This window comes from Dreissena polymorpha, unplaced genomic scaffold (assembly GCF_020536995.1).
Source record: "Dreissena polymorpha isolate Duluth1 unplaced genomic scaffold, UMN_Dpol_1.0 chrUn061, whole genome shotgun sequence".
Taxonomy (NCBI): Eukaryota; Metazoa; Mollusca; class Bivalvia; order Myida; family Dreissenidae; genus Dreissena; species Dreissena polymorpha.
Window position 1 is genome coordinate 35,551 of NW_026273375.1, and position 24,233 is coordinate 59,783.

The window sequence follows — 24,233 nt, forward strand, 5'->3', positions numbered from 1 at the left end:
TTGAGTGGTGAAAGGTCAAGGTCATCATTCAAGGTCAAATATATGGCTTCAAAGCGGCGTCAAAACTTTAACCTTGGTCATAACTTTTGCAATATTGAAGATAGCAATTTTATATTTGGCATGCATGTGTATCTCATGGAGCTGCACATTTTGAGTGGTGAAAGGTCAATGTCAAGGTCATCCTTCAAGGTCAAAGGTCAAATTTATGGCTTCAAAGCAGCACAATAGGGGGCATTGTGTTTCTGACAAACACATCTCTTGTTAGTTTTTCACTTGTGAACAACAAAAGCTACATTTGCATGAAATATATACTAATCACAATGTCAAAGAATTCAGTCCCTAAACTGCATTTATTCACAAATCTGAAAATGTTAAATGGAATAATTTTTAAGGGATCTCAAAAAGCAATATTAACATTCAATAAACAAATTATGATTTATACTTGTTGGGAAGAGTGCAGCGCAATATTAAAATAGTGCACTATGGTACATTATTGTTAAGTGGGATTTTCTTGCAGAACAGGTGGTCATTAAAAAATCTGAGGCTATAAATAGACCAGGTAAAATCAAAATAGTCCCCTAACTGTTACTGTTAATATCTGTCTCTGGACAGATCTTGCACAACAATTTGGAAAATAGTATTAGAAAAGCATGAATATACTACTTGAATAATGTCCTATAATTATACTTGGTGCACGGCTTTTAAGATATAAATGACAACATAACAGAACATTATCAGGATATTTTTTTAATTATCTTTACCCAATACCAGTATGAAAACTAATGTAATCATATTCTGTACTTTAATATATTCATACATAAAGGTCAGTGGCAGGTTAATATATTCATACATAAAGGTCAGTGTCAGGTTAATATATTCATTCATAAAGGTCAGTGTCAGGTTAATATATTCATACATAAAGGTCAGTATCAGGTTAATATATTCATGCATAAAGGTCAGTATCTGGTTAATATATTCATGCATAAAGGTCAGTATCAGGTTTATATATCCATGCATAAGGTCAGTATCAGGTTAATATATTCATGCATAAAGGTCAGTGTCAGGTTAATATATTCATGCAATAAGGTCAGTATCAGGTTAATATATTCATGCATAAAGGTCAGTGCCAGGTTAATATATTCATGCATAAAGGTCAGTATCAGGTTAATATATTCATGCATAAAGGTCAATGTCAGGTTAATATATTCATGCATAAAGGTCAGTATCAGGTTAATATATTCATGCATAAAGGTCAATGTCAGGTTAATATATTTATGCATAAAGGTCAGTATCAGGTTAATATATTCATGCATAAAGGTCAGTGTCAGGTTAATATATTCATGCATAAAGGTCAGTATCAGGTTAATATATTCATGTGTAAAGGTCAGTATCAAGGTAATATATTCATGCATAAAGGTCAATGTCAGGTTAATATATTCATACATAAAGGTCAGTATCAGGTTAATATATTCATGCATAAAGGTCAGAGTCAGGTTTATGTTGCTTTGCTTAACCATTTGCTGTGTCTCATGCCAAATGAAGCCAGCCTAGCTCCAGACCAGCCTGCACAAACATGCAGTCATATGCTGTGTCTTATGCCAAATGAAGCCAGCCTAGCTTAAGGCAAGCCTGCACAAAATGCAGTCATTTGCTGTGTCTTATGCTAAATGAAGGCAGCCTAGCTTAAGACCAGCCTGCACAAACATGCAGTCATTTGCTGTGTCTTATGCCAAATGAAGCCAGCCTAGCTTAAGGCCAGCCTGCACAAACATGCAGTCATTTGCTGTGTCTTATGCCAAATGAAGCCAGCTTAGTTCCAGACCAGCCTGCACAAACATGCAGTCAGTTGCTGTGTCTTATGCCAAATGAAGCCAGCCTAGCTCCAGACCAGCCTGCACAAACGTGCAGTCATTTGCTGTGTCTCATGCCAAATGAAGCCAGCCTAGCTTAAGACCAGCCTGCACAAACATGCAGTCATTTGCTGTGTCTTATGCCAAATGAAGCCAGCCTAGTTCCAGACCAGCCTGCACAAACATGCAGTCAGTTGCTGTGTCTTATGCCAAATGAAGGCAGCCTAGCTCCAGACCAGCCTGCACAAACATGCAGTCAGTTGCTGTGGCTTATGCCAAATGAAGCCAGCCTAGCTCCAGGCCAACCTGCACAAACATGCAGTCATTTGCTGTGTCTCATGCCAAATGAAGCCAGCCTAGCTCCAGACCAGCCTGCACAAACATGCAGTCATTTGCTGTGTCTAATGCCAAATGAAGCCAGACTAGCTCCAGACCAGCCTGCACAAACATGCAGTTATTTGCTGTGTCTTATGCCAAATGAAGCCAGCCTAGCTCCAGACCAGCCTGCACAAACATGCAGTCATTTGCTGTGTCTTATGCCAAATGAAGCCAGCCTAGCTCCAGACCAGCCTGCACAAACATGCAGTCCGCTTTAACATGCCAGGTTTGTGGTGTCATGAGTGGATAGTTAACCTCCTAACCAGACTGCGATGATGCACAGGCTTGTCGGGAGCTATGCTTGCCGCATGAAGCATAAGACACATGTTCACATGACATAAGTCATATACGAACAAAACAAATACAACGTTATAAAACACTGGTATAATAAATTTTTAGGTCTCTCCTTCAAAGAGCTAGGCAATTTTGACAAACATGATTCACTGGAGGACATGTATTTAGAAGAAAAGCTGAGCTCCAAGAGAAAACAGTAAGGAATATAACTATTAATAAGAAAAAATACATTTCACAATTTGTTTTCTTGATTTTATCTTAAATGTTATGCCTGTCAGTTTTATTTAACAAAAATTGTCATATTAATTGTTTTAATTAAGTAAATAATTATTAAGACACAATGAGATTTCTGTAGTGTTTTGATTATCACACATTTACTGTAAAATATAATGTGTATACAATGTGTATTATATGTAGTTTCATTTGTTGTTATCAACCACTTTGTTTTGATTTTAAGATTTAGGCTGAAGATTAACTTTTTTTCAGGCAATACTTTTTATGCTGGGTGGAAAATTTACCTTAATACTCAACAAATTATATTTGTGAAAATTACAATACTTAGTGATTTTTCTGTTGAATAATTGTAATCAAATTGTCATCAAATAGGTGGAACGCCATTCAATTACATTAAAAATTATTTGTTAAAAAACCTGAACATTTTTTTTGTCAATATACAGATCCAGAATCTTCCATGAAAAGTTTTCACTCTTCTCCAGCATGGATATGCATAGTAACAATTAATTGGATATAATGATCACTAATAAAACTCACCTTCCCTATAGTTTAAAATATTTGAAATACTCTACATCTGATATCCACAAGCGATGATTTGCTTAAACTGTAAGTTAATTCATATATGGTTGAAAGATGTGAAAATGTTAAAAGTAATTAATAAACTTATTTTCTTTTGGAGAACAGGGGTAAATGCATGTGCTTAAAATATTGTCCCAGGTTAGCCTGCTGTCTGCACAGGCTAGTCAACATTGTCCCAGGTTAGCCTGATGTCTGCACAGGCTAGTCAACATTGTCCCAGGTTAGCCTGCTGTCTGCACAGGCTAGTCAATATTGTCCCAGGTTAGCCTGCTGTCTGCACAGGCTAGTCAGGGACGATACTTTCCACCTAAACTGGATTTTTGCAAAGAAGGAACTTTAGGTAAACAAAAAATACCATAAAAGCAGAAAGTGTCATCCCTGATTAGCCTGTGCTTACTTCATAGGCTAATCTGGGGCATTTAATTACGAACACGCAATTAAGCCCAGTTTTCCCAGAACGAGGTTTAGTACAGTCCCTGGGCACCTCCCGTGTGCAAAAAAGAGTGAAAGCTGATTTATATATCATTTTTTAGGTAAATGTCTGAAGTGTCAGAAAATTTTGGGTGGACGTGCCGCGTGATGGTACGTTTTTTGTAATCCAAGATGGCGTCCAAGATGGCCACCAAAAATGATAAAAAAAAACGATTATCTGTTTTTCAGTCTGCCATATGTTTCGACAAATATTTAAAAAAAAAGACAAAAAAAGTATCAAAAAAAGGTGAAAAAAGGCATAAAAATTGAAAGTGAGTGCAAACTTTCATTTCTGTTGATTGTAATTTTGTAAATTACTTCAACTTTATAGCTGTATAGTGTACGGCCATCAATATTATTTACATTCATGCTATTTTCATCTAAAACAGACACCGCGTTGTTGTTTTATTCCCATTAAAAGGTGGGTGGGGTAAATCAGAATTCAACAAAAAATTACATATACATAACTGTATAATATCAATATATGAAAAAAATACCTTCAACCACCAAAAAGTTGCTACAAAAGGTATTTTAACTGATACTGGTAGGGTAGAAGATCCTTAAAAACATATCAAAAGTTTACCACAATCAGACTTCCGGAAAGATGTTTTTTACAAGATGGCCGCCAAGACCTATTTATGATCATAACTATGTAACTATCTACTCAAATTTGATAAATTTGGTGTCTATACCCAGGTTTTAAGGGGCAAAGAACACATTAATATCATCAGAGAAAGTGTAAGTTAATTATGTTACACAGAAATCGAACATGGCGTCCAAAATGGCCACCAAGATGGCCGCCAAAATCTATTAATGATCATACCTATGTTACTATACACTCAAACTTGACGATTTTGGTGTCTATACATAGGTTTCAGGGGGCAATGAACACATTAAGATTATCAGACATTGTTTAAGTTTATTATATTACACACAAATCCAACACAGCGTCCAAAATGGCTGCCAAGATGGCCGCCAAAACCTATTTATGATCATTAAATATAACTATGTAACTATCCACTCAAATTTGATGAATTTGGTGTATATACCCAGGTTTCAGAGAGCAAAGGACACGTTAATATCACATTTATATCATCAGACAAAATGTAAGCTAATTATATTACACAGAAATCCAACATGGCGTTCCAAATTGCCTTCGACACAATACGAAGGACCACAAGTCCATAACTTTTTACTCAAACGTTATGGTTGTTATGTAAAACGCCATAGTTAAGGAGACAGGGAACACTTTAATCGAATTGAGGTTTACCCTTAGGAGTTGAATAATCATAAAATCCAATTTACGACATTTGGAAGAGAGAATGAACTAGCACATGACTTCATGATAGGATCAGGTTTTACTAACTTATGTTATTGTAGACTTCATTTTTTACCGTTGCTGAAAATCATTGAAGATTAATTACAGCATGAATAAGCATGAGCTCTTTCAAAAGGTTAATATTAAACACTTTGCGTTCCTTTGACTATTTATTTACATCAAATCGGAAGTAGATGGTCGTATTGTCTCTTTCGGAGTAATGCAGAGTCAAAATGAGCAAATCTGTATCCTCGCTCAACACCGTTGTGGTGCTACGAAGGGTTCGTTATACTGTTGCTTGAACAATTTTAACGTCTGCATCCCCTGAAGACAGAACTACATAGTATCCCATTTTAGTCAGAGTTATGCTGATCAGAGCAATCATGCCGGCGTTGTTTCTGTCACAAGACAAAAAGTCTTCCTTTTTTACATGAGCATTCTGTTTCTTTGCGGAAACTCAGAATATGATTCATGCTTGTTTCATCGTCTCCGGTGCGTTTTGTCTTTGTTATAATGACCGTCTTTGTAGCCATCGAACCCCAATGTTGCTTGTCCATAATGCCTTTTTCTGAATCTACATAAGACTCGGCTATTGCGTTATATGAGTCACCCATCTTTATGGTCAATGATGCAGCGAAGTGCCACCATCATGCATCTGTTTCATGAATACAGTTCATCACAGCCTCACATGATGTGTCTACAGCATACTCTTAAATTGCCTGAGCGATCTGAGGCTTATCTGCTGTTCAAAGTATGTTCTTGGCTTCAAAGAAGGCAGCAGGAAGGAAGCTCAGTTCATAAGACAATACGACTGCAAGGGAAGAATCTACAGATTTTGACACCACCAGAAAACCCTGGAACAGAAGATCAGAATAAAAAGCACGGTCAGAAGCCAAGCTATTCCCAAAAGCTTTGGCTCTGTATTTTCTTGTGAATTTATAAGCAAAGACCGACTTTCCTATGATATCTCTTATGGTTGTTTTCCCAGCCCCCTGAATTGCATGAACATTTACATCGGACCCAGCCACTATCTCATAGACCATGTTTCTCAGAGTAGGGTCAGCTGTGTATGGTGACAAGGTTGTAATCTGTGTCTACATTTTCTCTAGATCAGAAAAATCCCCTTTGATGCACGCATCAGTTGAGTCTTTGTGTTGTGGACTTTTAGTATAGGTCAGGTTTGTTAAATCCTGCATCGCACTGTTGTGCTCGGATGGTGCAGATAGGGTCCAAGGGGTTTGCATTTCCTCGGCCTCGAGTGAGACCACATGTGCTCTATAAAAACATCATCAATGTTTCCTCAATGACAAGATCACGTCCTAGCCCAGCCCAGCACTGATGGCTCCTACAAACAACGTGAAAACCAATACCGAACTTTCGATAAATGTCCGGGTGCGTTTCCTCTAGGTTGCTTATTTGCTGCAGATACATGTAGAATAAGCAGATTGCAGGTAATGTACCCAGCTGCAGCAAAGATGGATAGCAAATCGGGCGCTGCCTGCTAATGCATCAGCCAACACCCAGTACGATATGCTTTAATCAACATCCTTGAATTGTTAATCATAAGCTGATATTTCAGCCATACTATGCTTGTCATTGAGGTCTGGACAAGTTCATGTTTCTTCTCCTCTATAACCCTCTCGAGTTTGATCAAAATCGCATAACATGTATCATCTGCTAGCGTCGTTTTGCCCCTAAAAAGGGAAGAGTACAAATCCTTGGCATGCAGGGGCGAAGGTATTTTATTTCGGCTAGTCGTCGTTATATAAATAAAAATCCCCAAAAATCTCCGCCCCAAAACCAGTTTTTTTGTAATCACACGCCGTCAGTGCAGAAGCCATGTGTGCCCGCTCCATCTGCTTTGAGGTTGCCAATAGTGATGTGTCAATATCCCTTGTTAAGTGTCATAAACTAGGGTCCCGGGTAAATGTCATTGCGTCGTTTTATTGTTCTTTTCTGTGATTGCACTGCCGGGGTTTTGATTAAGGACAGGCTATTCTTTTAATTTTAATTGATCGCTTTAATTCAAAGGTAACTGCCACTAAAAACAATTTTGAGTAAATATACCCGTGAAAGACATTAATTTGATTGAAAATATGTTTGTTCTCTAAGTATAACAGTTATTTTTTTATTAGAAATAATTGAAACAATATCATATATGTAATTGCTTAATGTTCAAAATGAGTATTCCTAGTCAGCCTCGAAATTTTGCTTTTCCTAAGCGTACATTCGGGAAGAAAAAACCAGAACAGCGTTCATTCAAATCTAGTTGGTTTGATTCGTTCACATCGCTTTACTACGATGAGGAATGTATATTAGTATTACAAAGGTGGACGGCAGCTTCATCAGTGACGGCTTCTCCAACTGGAAAGAGGGTCCCGTGAAGTTCTGGAAGCACGACGGCAGCGAGTGCCACAAGGAGGCGGTCGAGCGACTGGAGACGCTTCTCGCCACTACGTGTGACGTGGGAGAGACGCTCTCAGCGGGGCACGCTAAGGAGAAGGCCGACAACCGGACGCAGCTGCTGCAAATCCTACGCAGCATACGGTTCCTCGCACGCCAGGGCATCGCGCTACCTGGGCATGACGACGATGAGGGAAACTTGTTGAGATTTCTGGGTCGTCATCGGCGGCATTGGACAAACTGATTTCATGACAAACTGAGAGTGAGACAAAAATCCAGCATTTATATCAACATGAAAGTTCCCCCAAAACGCACCATATTAATTGTAATGGTTAATTTTTTTGGAACCACGGGAGAGGACAACCCTCTCAAACGAACCCTTTTATGTTCCCAGTACAGAAACTGGACCGCCGCCCAAATGTTTGAAGGTTATCTACGCCCCTGGCATGATTCAGCAGTATCTGAATGTCTGAACCTTCCTGGGTCATTTCGGCTGTAAGCTGGCTGTGTATGCACTTTGCAACAAGACGATGGTCTCGTGGAGCCCTCTGGACAGCTTTTGTGTCAAAATGTGCACAATTGCATTTTCTCCATAGACATCCTCAAGCTTGTTTTTGAGAGCAATTTCTTTCATTAGGGATCCTTTGCACCCCCCACGCGCTTTCATACGTTTATGAAACATCCCATATTCTGAACAACATTTTCAACTAATTTGTGGTGCATCAATCATGAATTTGGCAGCCTTCCAATTCAAGTGTTGGCCAAACGTTACAATGGTGATAAGAATGTGGCAAACTTAGGCTTATGTTGACAGAATGCATGCTTTGTCCCTATTGTACATTTTAATCATATGCAAGAATTTGACTGACAGCATCCCATGGTACTGGCGTTGCTGATGCAAGATACGCATCATTCCCTCCCCAATTAAGTGTTGCCTGAAGCTGAAAACTATCGATTCTCTTATCAAAATCCCGAAATCGCGGCAGGTCCAATATAATGGACTTGCGGTCCTTCGTATTTTGTCGTTGGACACAATGTGAGATTTCAGTGTAACATAATAAATTTAAACTATGTCTGACAGTCGTAATGTGTTCTTTGCCCCTTGAAACCTATGTATAGCTACCAAAATAATAGAATTTGAGTGGATATTTACTTAGTTTTGATCATTTAGGTTTTGGCAGCCATTTTGGACGCCATGTTGGATTTGTGTGTACTATTCTAAACTTAAACAATATCTGATGATCTTAATGTGTTCTTTGCCCCTTGAAACCTATGTATAGACACCAAATTCATCAAATTTGATCGTATGGTTACATAGTTATGATCATTAATAGGTCTTGGCGACCATCTTGTAAAAACCATCTTTTTGGAAGTCCGATTGTGGTAAACTTTTGATATGTTTTTAAGGACCTTCTACCCTACCAGTATCAGTTAAAAAACCTTTTGTAGCAACTTTTTGGTGGGTGAATGTATTTTTTTCATATATTGACCCTACTACAGTTATGTAATTTTTTGTTGAATTCTGATTTTACCCCACCCACCTTTTAATGGGAATAAAACAACAACGCTGTGTCTGTTTTAGATGAAAATAGCATGAATGTGAAGAATATTGATGGCCGTACACTATACAGCTTTAAAGTTGAAATAATTTACAAAATTACAATCAACAGAAATGAAAGTTTGCACTCACTTTCAATTTTTATGCCTTTTTTCGCCTTTTTTCGATAATTTTTAACCAGGTTTTCCAAAGGAAAAAACTGGTTATTAGATTGGCGAATGCGGGCGGGCTGGCTGGCTGGCTGGTGGGCTGGCTGGCGGGCGGGCGGAACAAGCTTGTCCGGGCCATAACTATGTCGTTCATTGTCAGATTTTAAAATCATTTGGCACATTTGTTCACCATCATTGGACGGTGTGTCGCGCGAAATAATTACGTCGATATCTCCAAGGTCAAGGTCACACTTTGAGTTCAAAGGTCAAAAATGGCCATAAATGAGCTTGTCCTGGCCATAACTATGTCATTCATTGTGAGATTTTAAAATCATTTGGCACATTTGTTCACCATCATGGGACGGTGTGTCGCACGAAAGAATCACGTCAATATCTCCAATGTCAAGGTCGCCACGACTAAAAATAGATTTTTTTAAAAAACAAACTTACAAAGGGGGTTTATTTTGTTTGTTCATTTCAAAAGTTCAGTTTGAGTTTTCTCCCTTTATCAGATTTTTTTTTCACAATGAAAACCTGGTTTTGTGACAATTTTGTCCCTTGTTTTTTTTTTCCTTTTAAATATTTGTCGAAAAATATGGCAGAAAGTGACATATTTTGCGGAAAAAAACATCTTTTCCATTGTTTATTCAAGAGAAATAAAAATCTACTTCAATTAAAAAAAAATTCAGACTGAAAAACAGATAATTGGATTTTTTATCATTTTTGGCGGCCATCTTGGATTACAAAAAACGTACCATTATGTGGCACGTCCACCCAAATTTTTCTGACACTTCAGACATTTACCTAAAAATGATATATAAATCAGCTTTCACTCATTTTTGCACACGGGAGGTGCCCAGGGACTGTACTAGTTACATTAATGCCATTTTTTTAATGCAGCATGACCCAGAATGTGAATGTGAGGGCCACCATGGGCTACTGGAAGCTGTTTTGTCACGACCTCAAGGTACTATGGCCAGGTCTTAGTAAAATCTTATGAAAAATGTAAGTTATTTCTGAAGTTTTGATGCAAAACAAATACACATTTTTTATGTCTTTGTTTGTTATGTAAAGGAAATGTGTAAGGCATCAAAGACATGCATACACTTGTTGGACTTAATGTCATGGCTCTTAGTGATTCAAAATTGTATCATATTTTTTATTTGTGGTACGATGTTTAATAAGATAATGAATTAAACTTTCGAATGAAAACATAAACAGATTTAAGTTAACTATTCGATATAACAAAAACTGCTGTATATTTTCTGTGTAAATTATCATACATATCATAATTTTATCTAACTGTTTCTTTGTTGAGCTTTTATAAGAATTCTAGTAATCAAATAAAATTACTTATTTCCATTCAAATGGTTTTGATCAAATGCTATCACAATGCAGGTTGGTAGATAATTTGTTGTTTTATTGTTTAGGTATGGCACAGACGTTGGAAGTTAAAACAGAAAGAGTCAGAACTGTTTGACAAATACATAAAGAATATGGAAAGTAAGTTGTGGTAAATGCTTTAATACCAAGGATGGTATCAGTTTCATCATTACTTTAGATTTATTTAATTGAATGGATGTCACTTGATAAATTCTATCAGCTGAGACAATGTCTTTATTTCTTGAATATTTTGAGTTAAATGTTTGAAGTCGTGTGTCACATGACATCAACAAAATGAGTTGTTAGTGAACCATTCATGTCCTCACACCACCTGCAGCAAAGAAGTCCCTGTTACCTTGACCTTACATCTTATGAATTGAAAATAATACTTGGTCAATTTCCCGGGTTCAATTTTCATTAAGACATACCAGTATCATAATTGATATGGTTCGAGGAATTCTGAAAATATTGTGCTGAAACCAATGACCCTGTTACCTCAACCTTTGACCTGATGACCTCAATCTTAACAGGTGTCATACTTTCAATCCTAGTAAAAACTACACCAGATGTCATAATAGAAGGTAAAAGCATTCTCTAGATTTTGTGGAGACACAAATATCCTTTTACTTGACCTTGTGTCCTTGACCTATTGATATCGAAAGGCATCATTTTCCCTCTCAAGCTACCAGCATACACCTTTAGATAATCTTAGAAAGCATTCTCTGGATGTCATGACAAACCAATTTCTCTAAAAAAGCTCTTGTTATTTTGACCTTTAATTTTACCTGATCTCAAAATCAAAATACGTATTCTTTTCCTCACATGTTATCATTATACATGATCCTAGGTCAAAGGTTTAACAAAAATGCAGAAAAGAATAGTCTGTTACAAGACCCTGTGACCTTGACCTTTGACCTAGTAATTTATAATTATTATTTTTTGCTTAGACCTAAACATAATGCCTGTTTGTATAATATACAGTTAAAGCAAAGTTACTGTGACAACCCCATTTGACATTGACCTTTGACCTGATAACCTAAAACTCAACAATCTCTCTAGTAACCATCATATCATATTGCGCAGAAACAAAAGGTCTTCACACAGACCTACCAACCTACCTGCCTACCGACCAACAGACCTACCAACTGACAGACAGGTGCAAATCCACATACCTCGGCGTTTTAAATGGTTGTCTAAGTGTCATACCATTTAGTGTATTTGGGATTTATATGCTCGCATAATTGGGGATGGTAAGGGGAATATACAGAAGGGAACAATACCTATTTATAAGATTGTTGAGAAGGGGGGAGGGGGGCAAATAAAGAGAGACTTAACAAAACTGAACATGTTTCTGTATCTGTTGTCCACAGGTAACTTTGGATCAGCTATTGGTTCACTGTTTGTGTTCATACGCTGGGTGGTGCTTCTGAACTTCTTCCTGTCTCTGCTATGGCTGGGATTTGTGGTTCTCCCCATGGCTGTCTATTTCCCATACCAGGATATTCAGCAACGCTTTGCCTTTAGAAATTTGTTGGATGGAAAGGTAAGAGTGTTTCATTTTAAGCACACTTGTGGCAGGCATTGTCTTGTGTCAGTTGGCTAATCAGGGACGCACTTGCTGCTTAATGTTGTTGTTTTTTAATTAATAGGAAGTCTTGAAGTGAAAATCCAGTTTGCCCAGAAAGGGTCCTTCCTGATTACTCTTAGCTGACTGCACACACTAATCTGGGATGGGACTTTACTCACATGCATGAGGCCCAGTTTTCCAAGAACTGGCTTGCTTTTTTATCATTATGTTGGATAATTAAACAATGCTTGATGGCTGAACCATGAATGCCCCAACCATATTTTTTTTAACCAGGTTTTTCGAAGAAAAAAACTGGTTATTTGATTGACGAATGTCGGCGGGCGGGCTGGCGGGCGGAACAAGCTTGTCCGAGCCATAACTCTGTTGTTCATTGTCAGATTTTAAAATCATTTGGCACATTTTTTTACCATCATGAGACGGTGTGTCGCGTGAAAGAATTACGTCGATATCTCCAAGGTCAAGGTCACAATTTGAGTTTGAAGGTCAAAAATGGCCATAAATGAGCTTGTCCGGGCCATAACTTTGTCGTTCATTGTCAGATTTTAAAATCATTTGGCATATTTGTTCACCATCATTAGACGGTGTGTTGCGCGAAAGAATTACGTCAATATCTCCAAGGTCAAGGTCACAATTTGAGTTTGAAGGTCAAAAAAGTCCATAAATCAGCTTGTCTGGGCCATAACTTTGTTGTTGATTGTCAGATTTTAAAATCATTGGCACATTTGTTCACAATCATTAGACGGTGTGTCGCACGCAAGAATTACGTCAATATCTCCAAGGTCAAGGTCACAATTTGAGTTTGAAGGTAAAAAATGGCCATAAATGAGCTTGTCCAGGCCATTACTTTGTGATTCATTGTGATATTTTAAAATCATTTGGCACATTTGTTCACCATCATTAGACATTGTGTCGCCCATAAGAATCACGTCGATATCTCTAAGGTCAAGGTCACAATCTGAGTTTGAAGGTCAAAAATGGCCATAAATGACCTTGTCTGGTCCATTACTATGTCATTCATTATGACATTTTAAAATCATTTGGCACATTTGTTCACCATTATTGGACGGTGTGTCGCACGGAAGAATTACGTCAATATCTCCAAGGTCAAGGTCGCCACAACTAAAAATAGAAACAACTATGTAACTATGAACAATCAGTAACAATGCACATTTTGATTTTGAGTTGTCTCTCTTTATCAGACTTTTTTTATGCCCCCCTTCGAAGAAGAGGGGGTATATTGTTTTGCACATGTCGGTCGGTCGGAGCGTCGTTCGGTCTGTCGGTCTGTCCGTCCACCAGATGGTGTCAGGTAACTCAATGACGCTTAGGCCTAGGATCATGAAAATAAATAGGTACATTGATCATGACTGGCAGATGACCCCTGTTGATTTTCAGGTCACTAGGTCAAAGGTCAAGGTCACAGTGACTTGAAATAGTAAAATGGTTTCCGGATGATAACTCAAAAACGCTTAGGCCTAGGATCATGAAACTTCATAGGTACATTGATCATGACTGGCAGATGACCCCTATTGATTTTCAGGTCACTAGGTCAAAGGTCAAGGTCACAGTGACTTGAAATAGAAAATGGTTTCCGGATTATAACTCAAGAATGCTTACGCCTTTGATCATGAAACTTCATAGGTACATTGATCATGACTGGCAGATGACCCCTATTAATTTTCAGGTCAAAGGTCAAGGTCACAGTGACTCAAAACAGTAAAATGGTTTCCGGAGGATAACTCAAGAATGCTTAAACCTAGGATCATGAAACTTCATAGGTACATTGATCATGACTGGCAGATGACCCCTATTGATTTTCAGGTCACTAGGTCAAAGGTCAAGGTCACAGTGACTCAAAACAGTAAAATGGTTTCCGGATGATAACTCAAGAATGCTTACGTCTAGGATCATGAAACTTCATAGGAACTTTGATCATGACTGGCAGATGACCCCTTTTGATTTTCAGGTCACTAGGTCAAAGGTCAAGGTCACCGTGACAAAAAACGTATTCACACAATGGACAACTGACAGCCCATATGGGGGGCATGCATGTTTTACAAACAGCCCTTGTTTTCAAATTGAAATCAAGGTCAATTTTACACAAGGGGGTTAACAATACACATTTTGAATTGTCTCCCTTTATCAAACTTTTTTCAACTGAAAACCTGGTTTTGTGACAATTTTAACCCTTGTTTATTCTTGACCAATAGTTATACAAATAACTTTTATACTGTTGAGTGGTGAAACACTAATCTTTTTCCAAATTAAAATATGAATTAAAATTGATGGTCTTGTTCTTATATATTTAAACATATCTTTCCTTTCCCTTCATCTTGAGACCAGTGTCAACGTTTGATGGTAGATCTTCATGGGTTCTTTATTTTAAACTTTCTTAATGCAATTCTTTGAACCACACAAGTACTAAGTTTTAAAACACATATTGACCTGCTCATGAATAATAACACTTAGGTGCAAACATCATGTGTTGTGATCTAAATGTCTTGTACAGACAATGTTCCCTATGTTCCCTAAAGAACTCAATGGACAGTAAGCAATCATACATAGAGGGTTATACATTTTATCACTCATGTTTGTCAGCAAAAACCCTGTCTGATGTAAGTCTTAAGTGTATTTTAAAACCTTTATCTTTCGGCTTGATTTCATTGAAAGCCAATGGCTGATTGCAACACTTTTGAAAATGTTCCCTGGGTAGAGCCAGTACTTTGTATCTTTGGGGAAAATCTTAAGAACATTGGGAATCAGACTGTTGACCTCCCGGTCGCTAGGTTGACAACATGTCCACTTCACCATGACCAGTTATACAATGTCAGTCAACTTATGCATTTTAATCCTACTGAGAATAAAAATAAGTCTTCTCTTTTAATCTTCAACTCAATAAGTGCAGTGAAAACATATAACACATACCAAAAATATTTAAATGTACAGTGCCATGGCCTATTGCTGTCATTTCAGGGTGTTCTAGAGAAATTGTGGTTGTTCTTCGGCTCCTTCAAGGATAAAGTGTCCAGCTACCACCTTGGGCTGGTCTACCTGCTCACCTGTCTCGTTACATACTTTGGGAGCTTCTTTGTTATACTGGGAAGGTACTGTAGTCCCACCATCAGATGTGGAGTAAATCTCGCTAAAAAAAACTTCATGTGTGTTTTTTTGTAAGACATCGAGGAAAACAGCAGAAACGTTCACACTTGTCACATAATTGGTGTATTTCATGTATATTCCTTGTTCGGTGTAACTGAATACATAATATCTGTCTTCATGAAGAAATGCATAAATGGGCATCATATGTCATCGTCAAATTAGACGAGAAAAATGCACCAAGTTATTGCCCATGGCTGGGTTCACTAATTAGTTATGTCTATGGTAAGCACATGCAGCACTGTTAATTTGTGTATATTTTCATGTTAAATGACAGGTGAACTTTCATATATGCAGTTAAACAAACGTGGTCTCGCTTAATTATTGGCATATATATGCACAAGATATGTAAGTCACACATAAAGCCATCTCGTATCAGGTAATTCAACTCATGTTAAAGTCAATCGTCCAGACAGCCGTCACCCAATTTATTTGTCCATTATTGTATAAATTGGCATCTGCGTTGTATGAAGAGGAGTCCTAAGTTTGACAATCGAGTAGAGTAGTCACGCTTTCTTGACGTGGTGGCCATGTCGGCCACCGCGATGTAAAATTGTACTTCATGAACATTGGAAGCGTTGTGTTAGAAATTATTTAACAGAAATAAATCTCGATGAAAAAAGAAATGAACTTTAGTTGTTACTGTGTATTATCAAGGAACAATGTGTAATTACGTGACACACTCTTATGACTCAATTTCATTTATATTCGTAATGTCTTGTAATATTGTTTCTTCCATTATGGAAAATTGTAGGAGAAATGAAATACTAGTTAAATGCAAGTATAACAAGATGTGTTTGTGAAACACTATGTCCCCCCCATACATTTGACCTTGACCTTGAAGGATGACCTTGACCTTTCACCACTCAAAATGTGCAGCTCCATGAGATACACATGCATGCCAAATATCAAGTTGCTATCTTCAATATTTTAAAAGTTATGGCCAATGTTAAAGTTTAACGCAAACAAACCAACAAGCAAACCAACAGACAGGGCAAAAACAACATGTCCACCAGTATAGACTGGGGGACATAAACATAATAAAACTTATTTATATGCTCAGACAAAATTTCAACACTAGATGTGGTATGGTAACATAGATTTAACGATATACAAAATGCTTGTTTTTATTTTTGTGTGGCATAATATATTCCATTTTAATTTCCCGCAACGATATCTATTCATACGACACACGAACACTAACTTGGTACATGAACATGTGTTGAATATATTGTCTTTTAAAAAAGGAAGAGCATTTTGTATCTTGTTAAATGTATGTTACCAGGCCACATCTATTGTTTAAATTTTGGCTATTGCTATAAGGAACGTTGATTTTGTATGTGTAAACTTTATTTTTCGAAATATTGTACAAAATATTGGTTGATATTTGAGGGTTTATGGGCTTTTAAAGAATGCCAGTCAAGGAATATATCATATTCAATAATGTCATTATACAGTGTTTGCAAGTCTCTTAAATGCATATCATGCTGGACCCAGTTGTTTATTATGTAAATTGTATTACACAATCCTAATGGCAAATGTTCATAGAGTAATAATTTGTTCAAAACATTTACCCTGCGTAGATAAGAATTAATAGTATAGCAACAGAATGTGTTTCAAAACTTAAACTTTGGTTAATTTAAACAATTGCACTTTTCCATGCAGTGTTGGCCAGTCTCAGAAAGGCAAATCAGCCAACAAGAGGTATCAGTTTTGTTTGCTGCTCTGGTCATCTTGGGACCACACTATCACGTCTCGGGAGGCCTCTGTGAACTTGTCAAAAGGAATCACCAGTGCTTTAAAGGTATATTTAGATCATATATCTAGTAATATTGTCAATTTATGTTTGTGGTAGTTGGCTTTGGTAAGTAGCCTTTATGTATCATCTTGATGATCTAGAGGAAATGTTTCCATTAAAAAACATTTGTTTTGATATTCCTTTCAAGACCTATGCAGGGAAAGCATGTTAAAGCATTTACTATGAAATCACTGTAATATTTAAAGATTGGAGACTAAAATGGGAAAGTTGCGCAAATGGAGGGAACAATACAATCAACTAAAACGTAGCCCATACAAAATATATTATTAAAAACTGGACATTGATAAGTGGCGAGTTTTTTCTTACATTTCAAATGACTTCCCTTTAAACATGTTAAATGCATTGATCAGCTTAGGGTGTTCGTTAAGAAAATATAAAGTTAGGATGGTTCCTATGTGCAAAATTAACTTACTTGTTTAATAAAGCTAAAGGTTTTATATAAATAACGTGAGTATTGGAGTGAATGGAGCTTGACTTTAAAGGTAGAAGCATGGCATGTACCTCTAGTGCTTTACATGATTACCTCAACTGATGACAAGCATCATATTAAAATATTAACCCTTTGCATGTTGGGAAATTTGTTGTTTGCTAAAATGTCATCTGCTGAATTTCTAAAATAAGCATTTTCTTCATTTTTTTTCAAAGAATACTATCAGAATAGCAAACAGTTTGGATCCTGATGAGACGCCACGTTCTGTGGCGTCTCATTTGGATCCAAACGGTTTGCAAAGGCCTTCAAAAATCGGTTCCAGCGCTCAAAGGGTTAACTGGTAAGGTCATTTATAGTATCTCTGACATTAAACACCTTTGTGTATTTTGCATAGCTTGGAAACATTAGTCAGTCTTGTAAAATCTATTACGCATTGATTAATTATCTTTCACTATTGAATATGAAACTTTTATTTCATTTGAAGTTTGTGCAGGCTTATCAGGGACGACATTTTTAGCCTAAACTGAAATTCCGCTTAAAAGAGACTTCCTTGAAACAAAAGAATACCATAAGAGTGGAAAGTGTCAGCCCTGATTAGCGTGTACGTACTGGTCATGCGTTATGCCCCATTTTCCGAGATTATTGCTCAAATGTATTTATTGTACATGATTCACATGAACTGGAGCCCACTGATTTACTTCAATGTACATTTATATTTATGTATTAAGAACATTGTAAGGTGGTTGTTGACTCTAATAAGACATTAATTAAACAACAGGACAATCTGTACGAGGTTAAGGCTTCTCTGACAGTGAAAGAGAGGAGCAGAAAGGAAAAGTTGACTGTCTACTTCAAACGAACACTGGCTTGGCTCATCACCATGTAATCTGTTTTTGTGCCCATTTTTTTATCATAAACAATATCTTTCTCATGTAGCACATTCATTTTCGAGGTTGACTATTAAGAGCCATTTATCTTAAGTGTCTTTTGAAAAGTTGATTATGTAAAGTGTTTGGAAATGGTATAATGGGCTTTTAAGTTTTTTGTAAAAATACATAATCATAACATTAGCAGGCAATGAAAGACAAACCAATTTACTTTTGAAGGCTAGTCGCGTTTTATTTTTCTATGTGTAACCAGTTGATAGAAGACCTGCATGCAATTCATCAGTTTTTTGTTAAAAGATGTTTCAATAATTTTTTCATAAATTAATATAAAAATTAAGAAAAGATGAATTTGATTTTTCAGAATCCTGATTGGCGGGGGATGCTCTGCTATTGTGTACCTTGTGATCTTTTTTAGTTTTGATGACATTGCGTCACAAACAGTAAGCGTTTACTTGATAACTGCCAATGTTGTTTCAAAATATCTGTATCAATTATCTTCTTTCAAATCCACACATTTGTTTAAATGAACAAGCAAAAGCATAGTTGTAGGATTTTATAGAAATTGCTCAGTCTTAGTGTTGGTAATGACTTGGGATGAATATACTCATGTTTGTGTAGTGAATCTTCAAGGTGACTATGCTTTACAGGTGTTACAAAAGTTGTAATATATAGCTTGCAAAACATTCATACACATATGGCAAAAGCGAATGAATGAGCGCATCCCATATTAATTAAGTTTTATTTCAGTCTGGTGTTTGGATCTGTGCTTTCAGAGCACAGGATCGAAGACAGACTTCCTCCATGTCTATGGCACCACCATCATCTTTAGTCTGATCAACTCCCTGGTCCCTGTTTGCATACAACAAGTAAGCACTGTATCTTTTATCAAAAGTGTAAGTTTGCATACAACAAGTGAGCACTGTATGTATATTAGAAGTGTATGTTCCACATTGAACAAGATTTTATGCTCCCCCAAAAATTTTTGGGGGAGCATATAGTCGCCGCTTCGTCTGTCAGTGCGTGTCCGTCCGCCAGTGCACAATTTTTGTCCGGGCTATTTCTCAGCAATTAAAGACCGGAATTCAATTAAACTTTATGGAAAGCTTCACAACCAAGAGGAGATGTGCATATTATCAGCCGGTTCTGGTCGGATGATTTTTCACAGAGTTATGGCTCTTTGAAATTTTCTATAAACTGTACAAATAGTTCAATTCTTGTACGGGCTATTTCTCCCCAACTACTGACTGGAATTTAATGAAGCTTTATGGGAAGCTTAACTACCTTGAGGAGATGCCTATGTTATTTGTGGGTTCTGGTTAGATGATTTATTTAGAGAGTTATGGCCCTTTAAAAAAATTTAATTGCTAAACCATCCATCGTATTATTTTGTTCAAAGTTATGCCCCTCAAGATGTTTCCTTTTATCTGAATATATAGTGCAATATTGTGACAAAAAAAACTTTGGGGAACATCACCTGTCTCCGACAGTTTCTTGTATTAATTTGAAGTAGAATGATTGGTTGCAGTAAGCATCATTTGACAGTGATCAGGCGTAATCCACACAAATACAATGTGGATATGGCATTCACTTTTCAGGGATTTCGTGATGAGCAAATTTAATGAGCCAGACAGGGATGCAAATAGCAGTTGCACTGTCTGTCTGTCTGTCTGTCTGTCTGTCTGTCTGTCTGTCTGGCATTCAGTTTTCAGATTTTTCCCAAAAAGCTTTCAGATATGGACCTGCTATTTGGTGTGTGTGAGTTCAACTGCACATCTTACAAATCAAGTTCGAGTTTTGTTCCAGTCCGTTGATTTTTGGCAAAGTTACTGGCCTTGAACATATATTCCTCTATTATAATAAATAATAACAAATTAAGATACTAACCTGATTTTTGGAGTGTGAGTCCTCCTACATGACTGATTAAGTTTGAATTGTTTATTTCAGGTCTGTTGACTTTAACTAAGTTATTGGCCTTGGACCTTGGAATTTTTTTTAAACATAAATTTTTGCGATTTTTTTTCCGTAACAAGATCATTGTCAAAGGTAAAAGTCAGATTTATGAACTAATCTGAATGAAACTTGCTAATGTCTACCTTGACAACATCCGTGATCAAATCAGGGTCATGGTATCCCAAATTTAAGTCACCATCAAATCTTAGAAAATCTTTTATACCACACTAGTCATGTAACAAATATATTTACTTTTGGTACTAGTTTTGGTGAAAAGTAATTACTACATAAATATATATTATATTCAACATTATGCAATGAAATATTAAATATCAGTGCTAGTTGTCTTTGGCAAAATGATTCTTTGAATAAATAAGAACTATATAGTTTAGGGGGATTTTAATTCACCAAATACGGTCAGGTATTTATAAAATGCGTCGATATGAATACATATTAAAAGTAGAATTGTTGAATAAAGCTTTGTCGGATCTTTGACCTGTTGAGATTATAACATATTAGCCACCTGTTGAGATTATAACATATTAGCCTCGTTAAATCAATCAAATATCTTAAGTAAGTGAAGGATTATGGACCATTTACATGTAGCTTCCATGTACCAGGTCAGCAGTGTATTAGGGATAAAATACCTAAATCTGTTGCTTACATAACTTGATATTTGAAAGATCCAAGAGTTCATAGTGAATCAACTAGATTAACTACATCAACTAGATAATACAGTATGTGATATATATTCACCAATTTAAACACGTGTATTTGAATTGATTGACATTTATCCACTGGTCAATAGGCTTAAAGCTTTAGTTAACAATTTTTATATGGTACTGCTGGCGCATCTGGAAATTGCATGGTTCGTTGCTAAACTCCAAGTATTATACATTTGTTTTTTATGATATCATATTCCGAAGATTGTGTAGTAATATTTGTAACTTTTTTATCATTTTTAGCCAGACTGTTTTCAGAGAAAACCCGAGGTATTGTCATAGCCTGCTCGTCGTCCGATGTGCTAAAACCTTTACGTTGGCTCTAAAATCTAAGTGCTTCCACCTACAACTTTGAAACATCATATGTAGATGCACATTGATGAGGTCTACAGGCCACACCCATTTTGGGTCACTAGGTCAAAGGTCAAGGTCACTGTGACCTCTAAAAAAATAATAAATTCTGACAAGCTTACGCAGCCGAGCGTGGCACCCGTTATGCGGTGCTCTTGTGAATTCATATTTTGACAATAACTGTGGAGGAATCAAAACTGCTAATGACCAAACCTAGTGAAGTGCCTTATTTAAAGTGTATGCTGTATATTCATAAAAAATAAGCATAAATTCAAAGAAGCATAATTGCTAAAGTCAATGACTATTGTTATTCATTAAAAAAAATAATGGTATTGTTTCCATGTGTTTTACATTTCAAACATTTGCGATATTAAAATCATTGAAGCTGCGTTCAAGAAAAACTGGTCGTAATCCATTTGCATGAATTGTCGTCACATACTAGCATGTGCAGTCCTAACAGCCTTTTAAGGGGTGGCACTTTTCAATGTTTTCAATTTTTTTTATTAAAAGAAATGTTTTCTAAATGAAAATCCAGTCAATGCGGAAAGTGTTGTCCCTGATTATCTTGTGTTAAAGGGAGATTATACGATTTTGTCAAACATTTATGAATTTACATAAAATGTGTAAAAATGTATTATACATATATTTCAATATAGATTAAATAAAAGTTTAGAAGAACAGGTGTCGAAAAATGTGAAATAAGCCAGATATTTAATTCTAAAATTCAAAATGTCTGTACAGTCAATTTCGCCAGCATGTATATCATGCATGTACGATGTGAATCTAAATTTAGTTTTGCGGATCATTTCAATTTCCTGCAACGATATCTATTCATACGACACATGAACACTAACTCTGATCCTAATAAATAGACGAATGCTTCGGTTATTGTAGGAAAATATGTACATAATATCTTCGTCACAATCAGCTCGGGGCGCTAATTTGTCTTTGCTGCATTTTATAAAATTCTTCTTCTGAATGTATAATTTTTCTTGCTTATTTTGTGTTATTGTAGCAAATTTTTATCAGTATATTACAATTTAACACATATAAAAATCGTATAATCTCTCCTAAACTACGCAGACTTACACAGTTTTCCCAGTATGCGACTCATTCATTAGACTAGACCCAGGTATGACTCATCTTTCCAGCTGCCCAAGATGGAAAACTACACGACCGGCAAGCAGGAGCTCAACGTGACCTTGTTCCGAGTATTCTTCTTGCGTATGGCCAACCTGTTTGCTCTCATTGCATCACTCTTCAAAACTGTCACAAAGGTTGCACCTTATTCAAAGTATTGTTTATGTTTGTTTCCCTTAACTCTTTACAACTTATGTATCCATTTTCTCACATTTGTAGTCCCGTCAAAATCTAATTAAATTGTGAGCTTTTCTGAATAGATTCAAATGTTTAAGGCTTCATTTTTCACCCAAAGATACTTAATTTTGCACAAATTTGTTACATGCAATTTTTGGTGAGAACAAAAATTAGAACAATTATTAACAAGCATTAATTTATACTGTGTGTCAGAACTGTGAAATCTATGGACTATCATTATGATTGCTGTTAAACCTTATGCTTTGTGAAGATAAACACTAAAATAATCAACAATTTGTGAGTTGCTTTTTCGTGTCCTCCAAACAAAGAATTGCGTCTGAAACACAACCACTTTAAATCTTCGCAGCGGCATAATAGTTATACCAAGTGTAAATATAACATTGAACCCAACTAGTGCTGGACTAATAATTTGTGGGATAAGTTAAAGTGATTATCCACTGGTCCTAGTATGATTGTAAACAATGTTTGTTTCATAAATAGAATGTGCTCACGGTGAGCTTAAGGGAAAGTCTTGTCTTTTATTTGTCATCGATTGTGCATAGTTGACATTTGTTTTGTAAAAACTCAAGAGGCCAAATATATTGTCAAATCTTCTGGAAACTTGGTAAGGATATTCGTTCCAATCTCAGCTGAGTTCTAACTTGGTCACAATACAAATTACAGTACAAAAACTTGTGGACAGTCTAGAGGCAACATTTATCGCCCAATATTCATGAAAGTTTCTTTGAACATTTTTCCCAATGATATCTCAGTAAAGTTCGAAACTTGGTCGCATAATGTAAAAGTGACTTATTCCAATTTTAGATCGAGAAATATTTGTGAACACTGCATGACTGTTGACCACATTTTTTTTAATCTTCATGAAACTAGGTCAAATGAAAGCTTAAGAACACTATAAGTTTATTGCCAATCTTCATGAAATCTGGTGAGAACATTTATCCAGATGGTATCTAAGATAAGTTCAAAACTGGGTCACCTAGAATCAAAGCCTAGGTCAGTTGGTTAAATAAAAGAAAACACATGAGAACACACTAGAGGCCACTTTTAATGCCCAATCTTCATTAAACTTAGTAAAAACATTTGTTTCAAAGATTGCTCATATGAGTTCCTAACTTGCTCACATGGGTTTACTTACATGGTCAATAGGTCAACATGAAGAAAAAGCATGTGCCCACATTTATTGCCAAATTTTCATGAAACTTGGTGTGAATTTTGTTCTAAATAATTTATTGGTCAAATTGTGACTTGGTGATATTGGGACAAAAACTAGGTCACTTAGTTAAGATTTAAAAAAAAGCTTGTGAAAAGTTTTGAGGCCACATTTATTGCCTAACCTACATTGAAATTGGTCAGAACATTTGTGCAAATGATTTCT

At 36.4% G+C, this 24,233-nt stretch overlaps 1 protein-coding gene across 7 annotated transcripts in view; it reads left to right on the plus strand.

The window, feature by feature from the left end:
* Positions 1-24,233, plus strand: part of LOC127863930 (transmembrane channel-like protein 1) — a 47,007-nt gene that overhangs the window by 6,611 nt on the left and 16,163 nt on the right. For 6 of the 7 annotated variants that reach the window (XR_008041265.1, XR_008041267.1, XR_008041268.1 and 3 more), the window contains exons 4-13: positions 2,628-2,718; positions 10,135-10,201; positions 10,665-10,737; positions 11,988-12,160; positions 15,179-15,309; positions 17,027-17,165; positions 18,389-18,492; positions 18,859-18,937; positions 19,271-19,363; positions 22,672-22,797. Coding sequence is in view for 3 of the 7 variants with exons in the window: in XM_052403613.1 (XP_052259573.1) it covers positions 2,628-2,718; positions 10,135-10,201; positions 10,665-10,737; positions 11,988-12,160; positions 15,179-15,309; positions 17,027-17,165; positions 18,389-18,492; positions 18,859-18,937; positions 19,271-19,363; positions 22,672-22,797 (1,076 nt within the window). In the remaining 4 variants the exon portion in view is untranslated. The remainder of the gene's footprint in view (positions 1-2,627; positions 2,719-10,134; positions 10,202-10,664; positions 10,738-11,987; positions 12,161-15,178; positions 15,310-17,026; positions 17,166-18,388; positions 18,493-18,858; positions 18,938-19,270; positions 19,364-22,671; positions 22,798-24,233) is intronic. The other variant, XM_052403615.1, reaches the window with a different exon arrangement.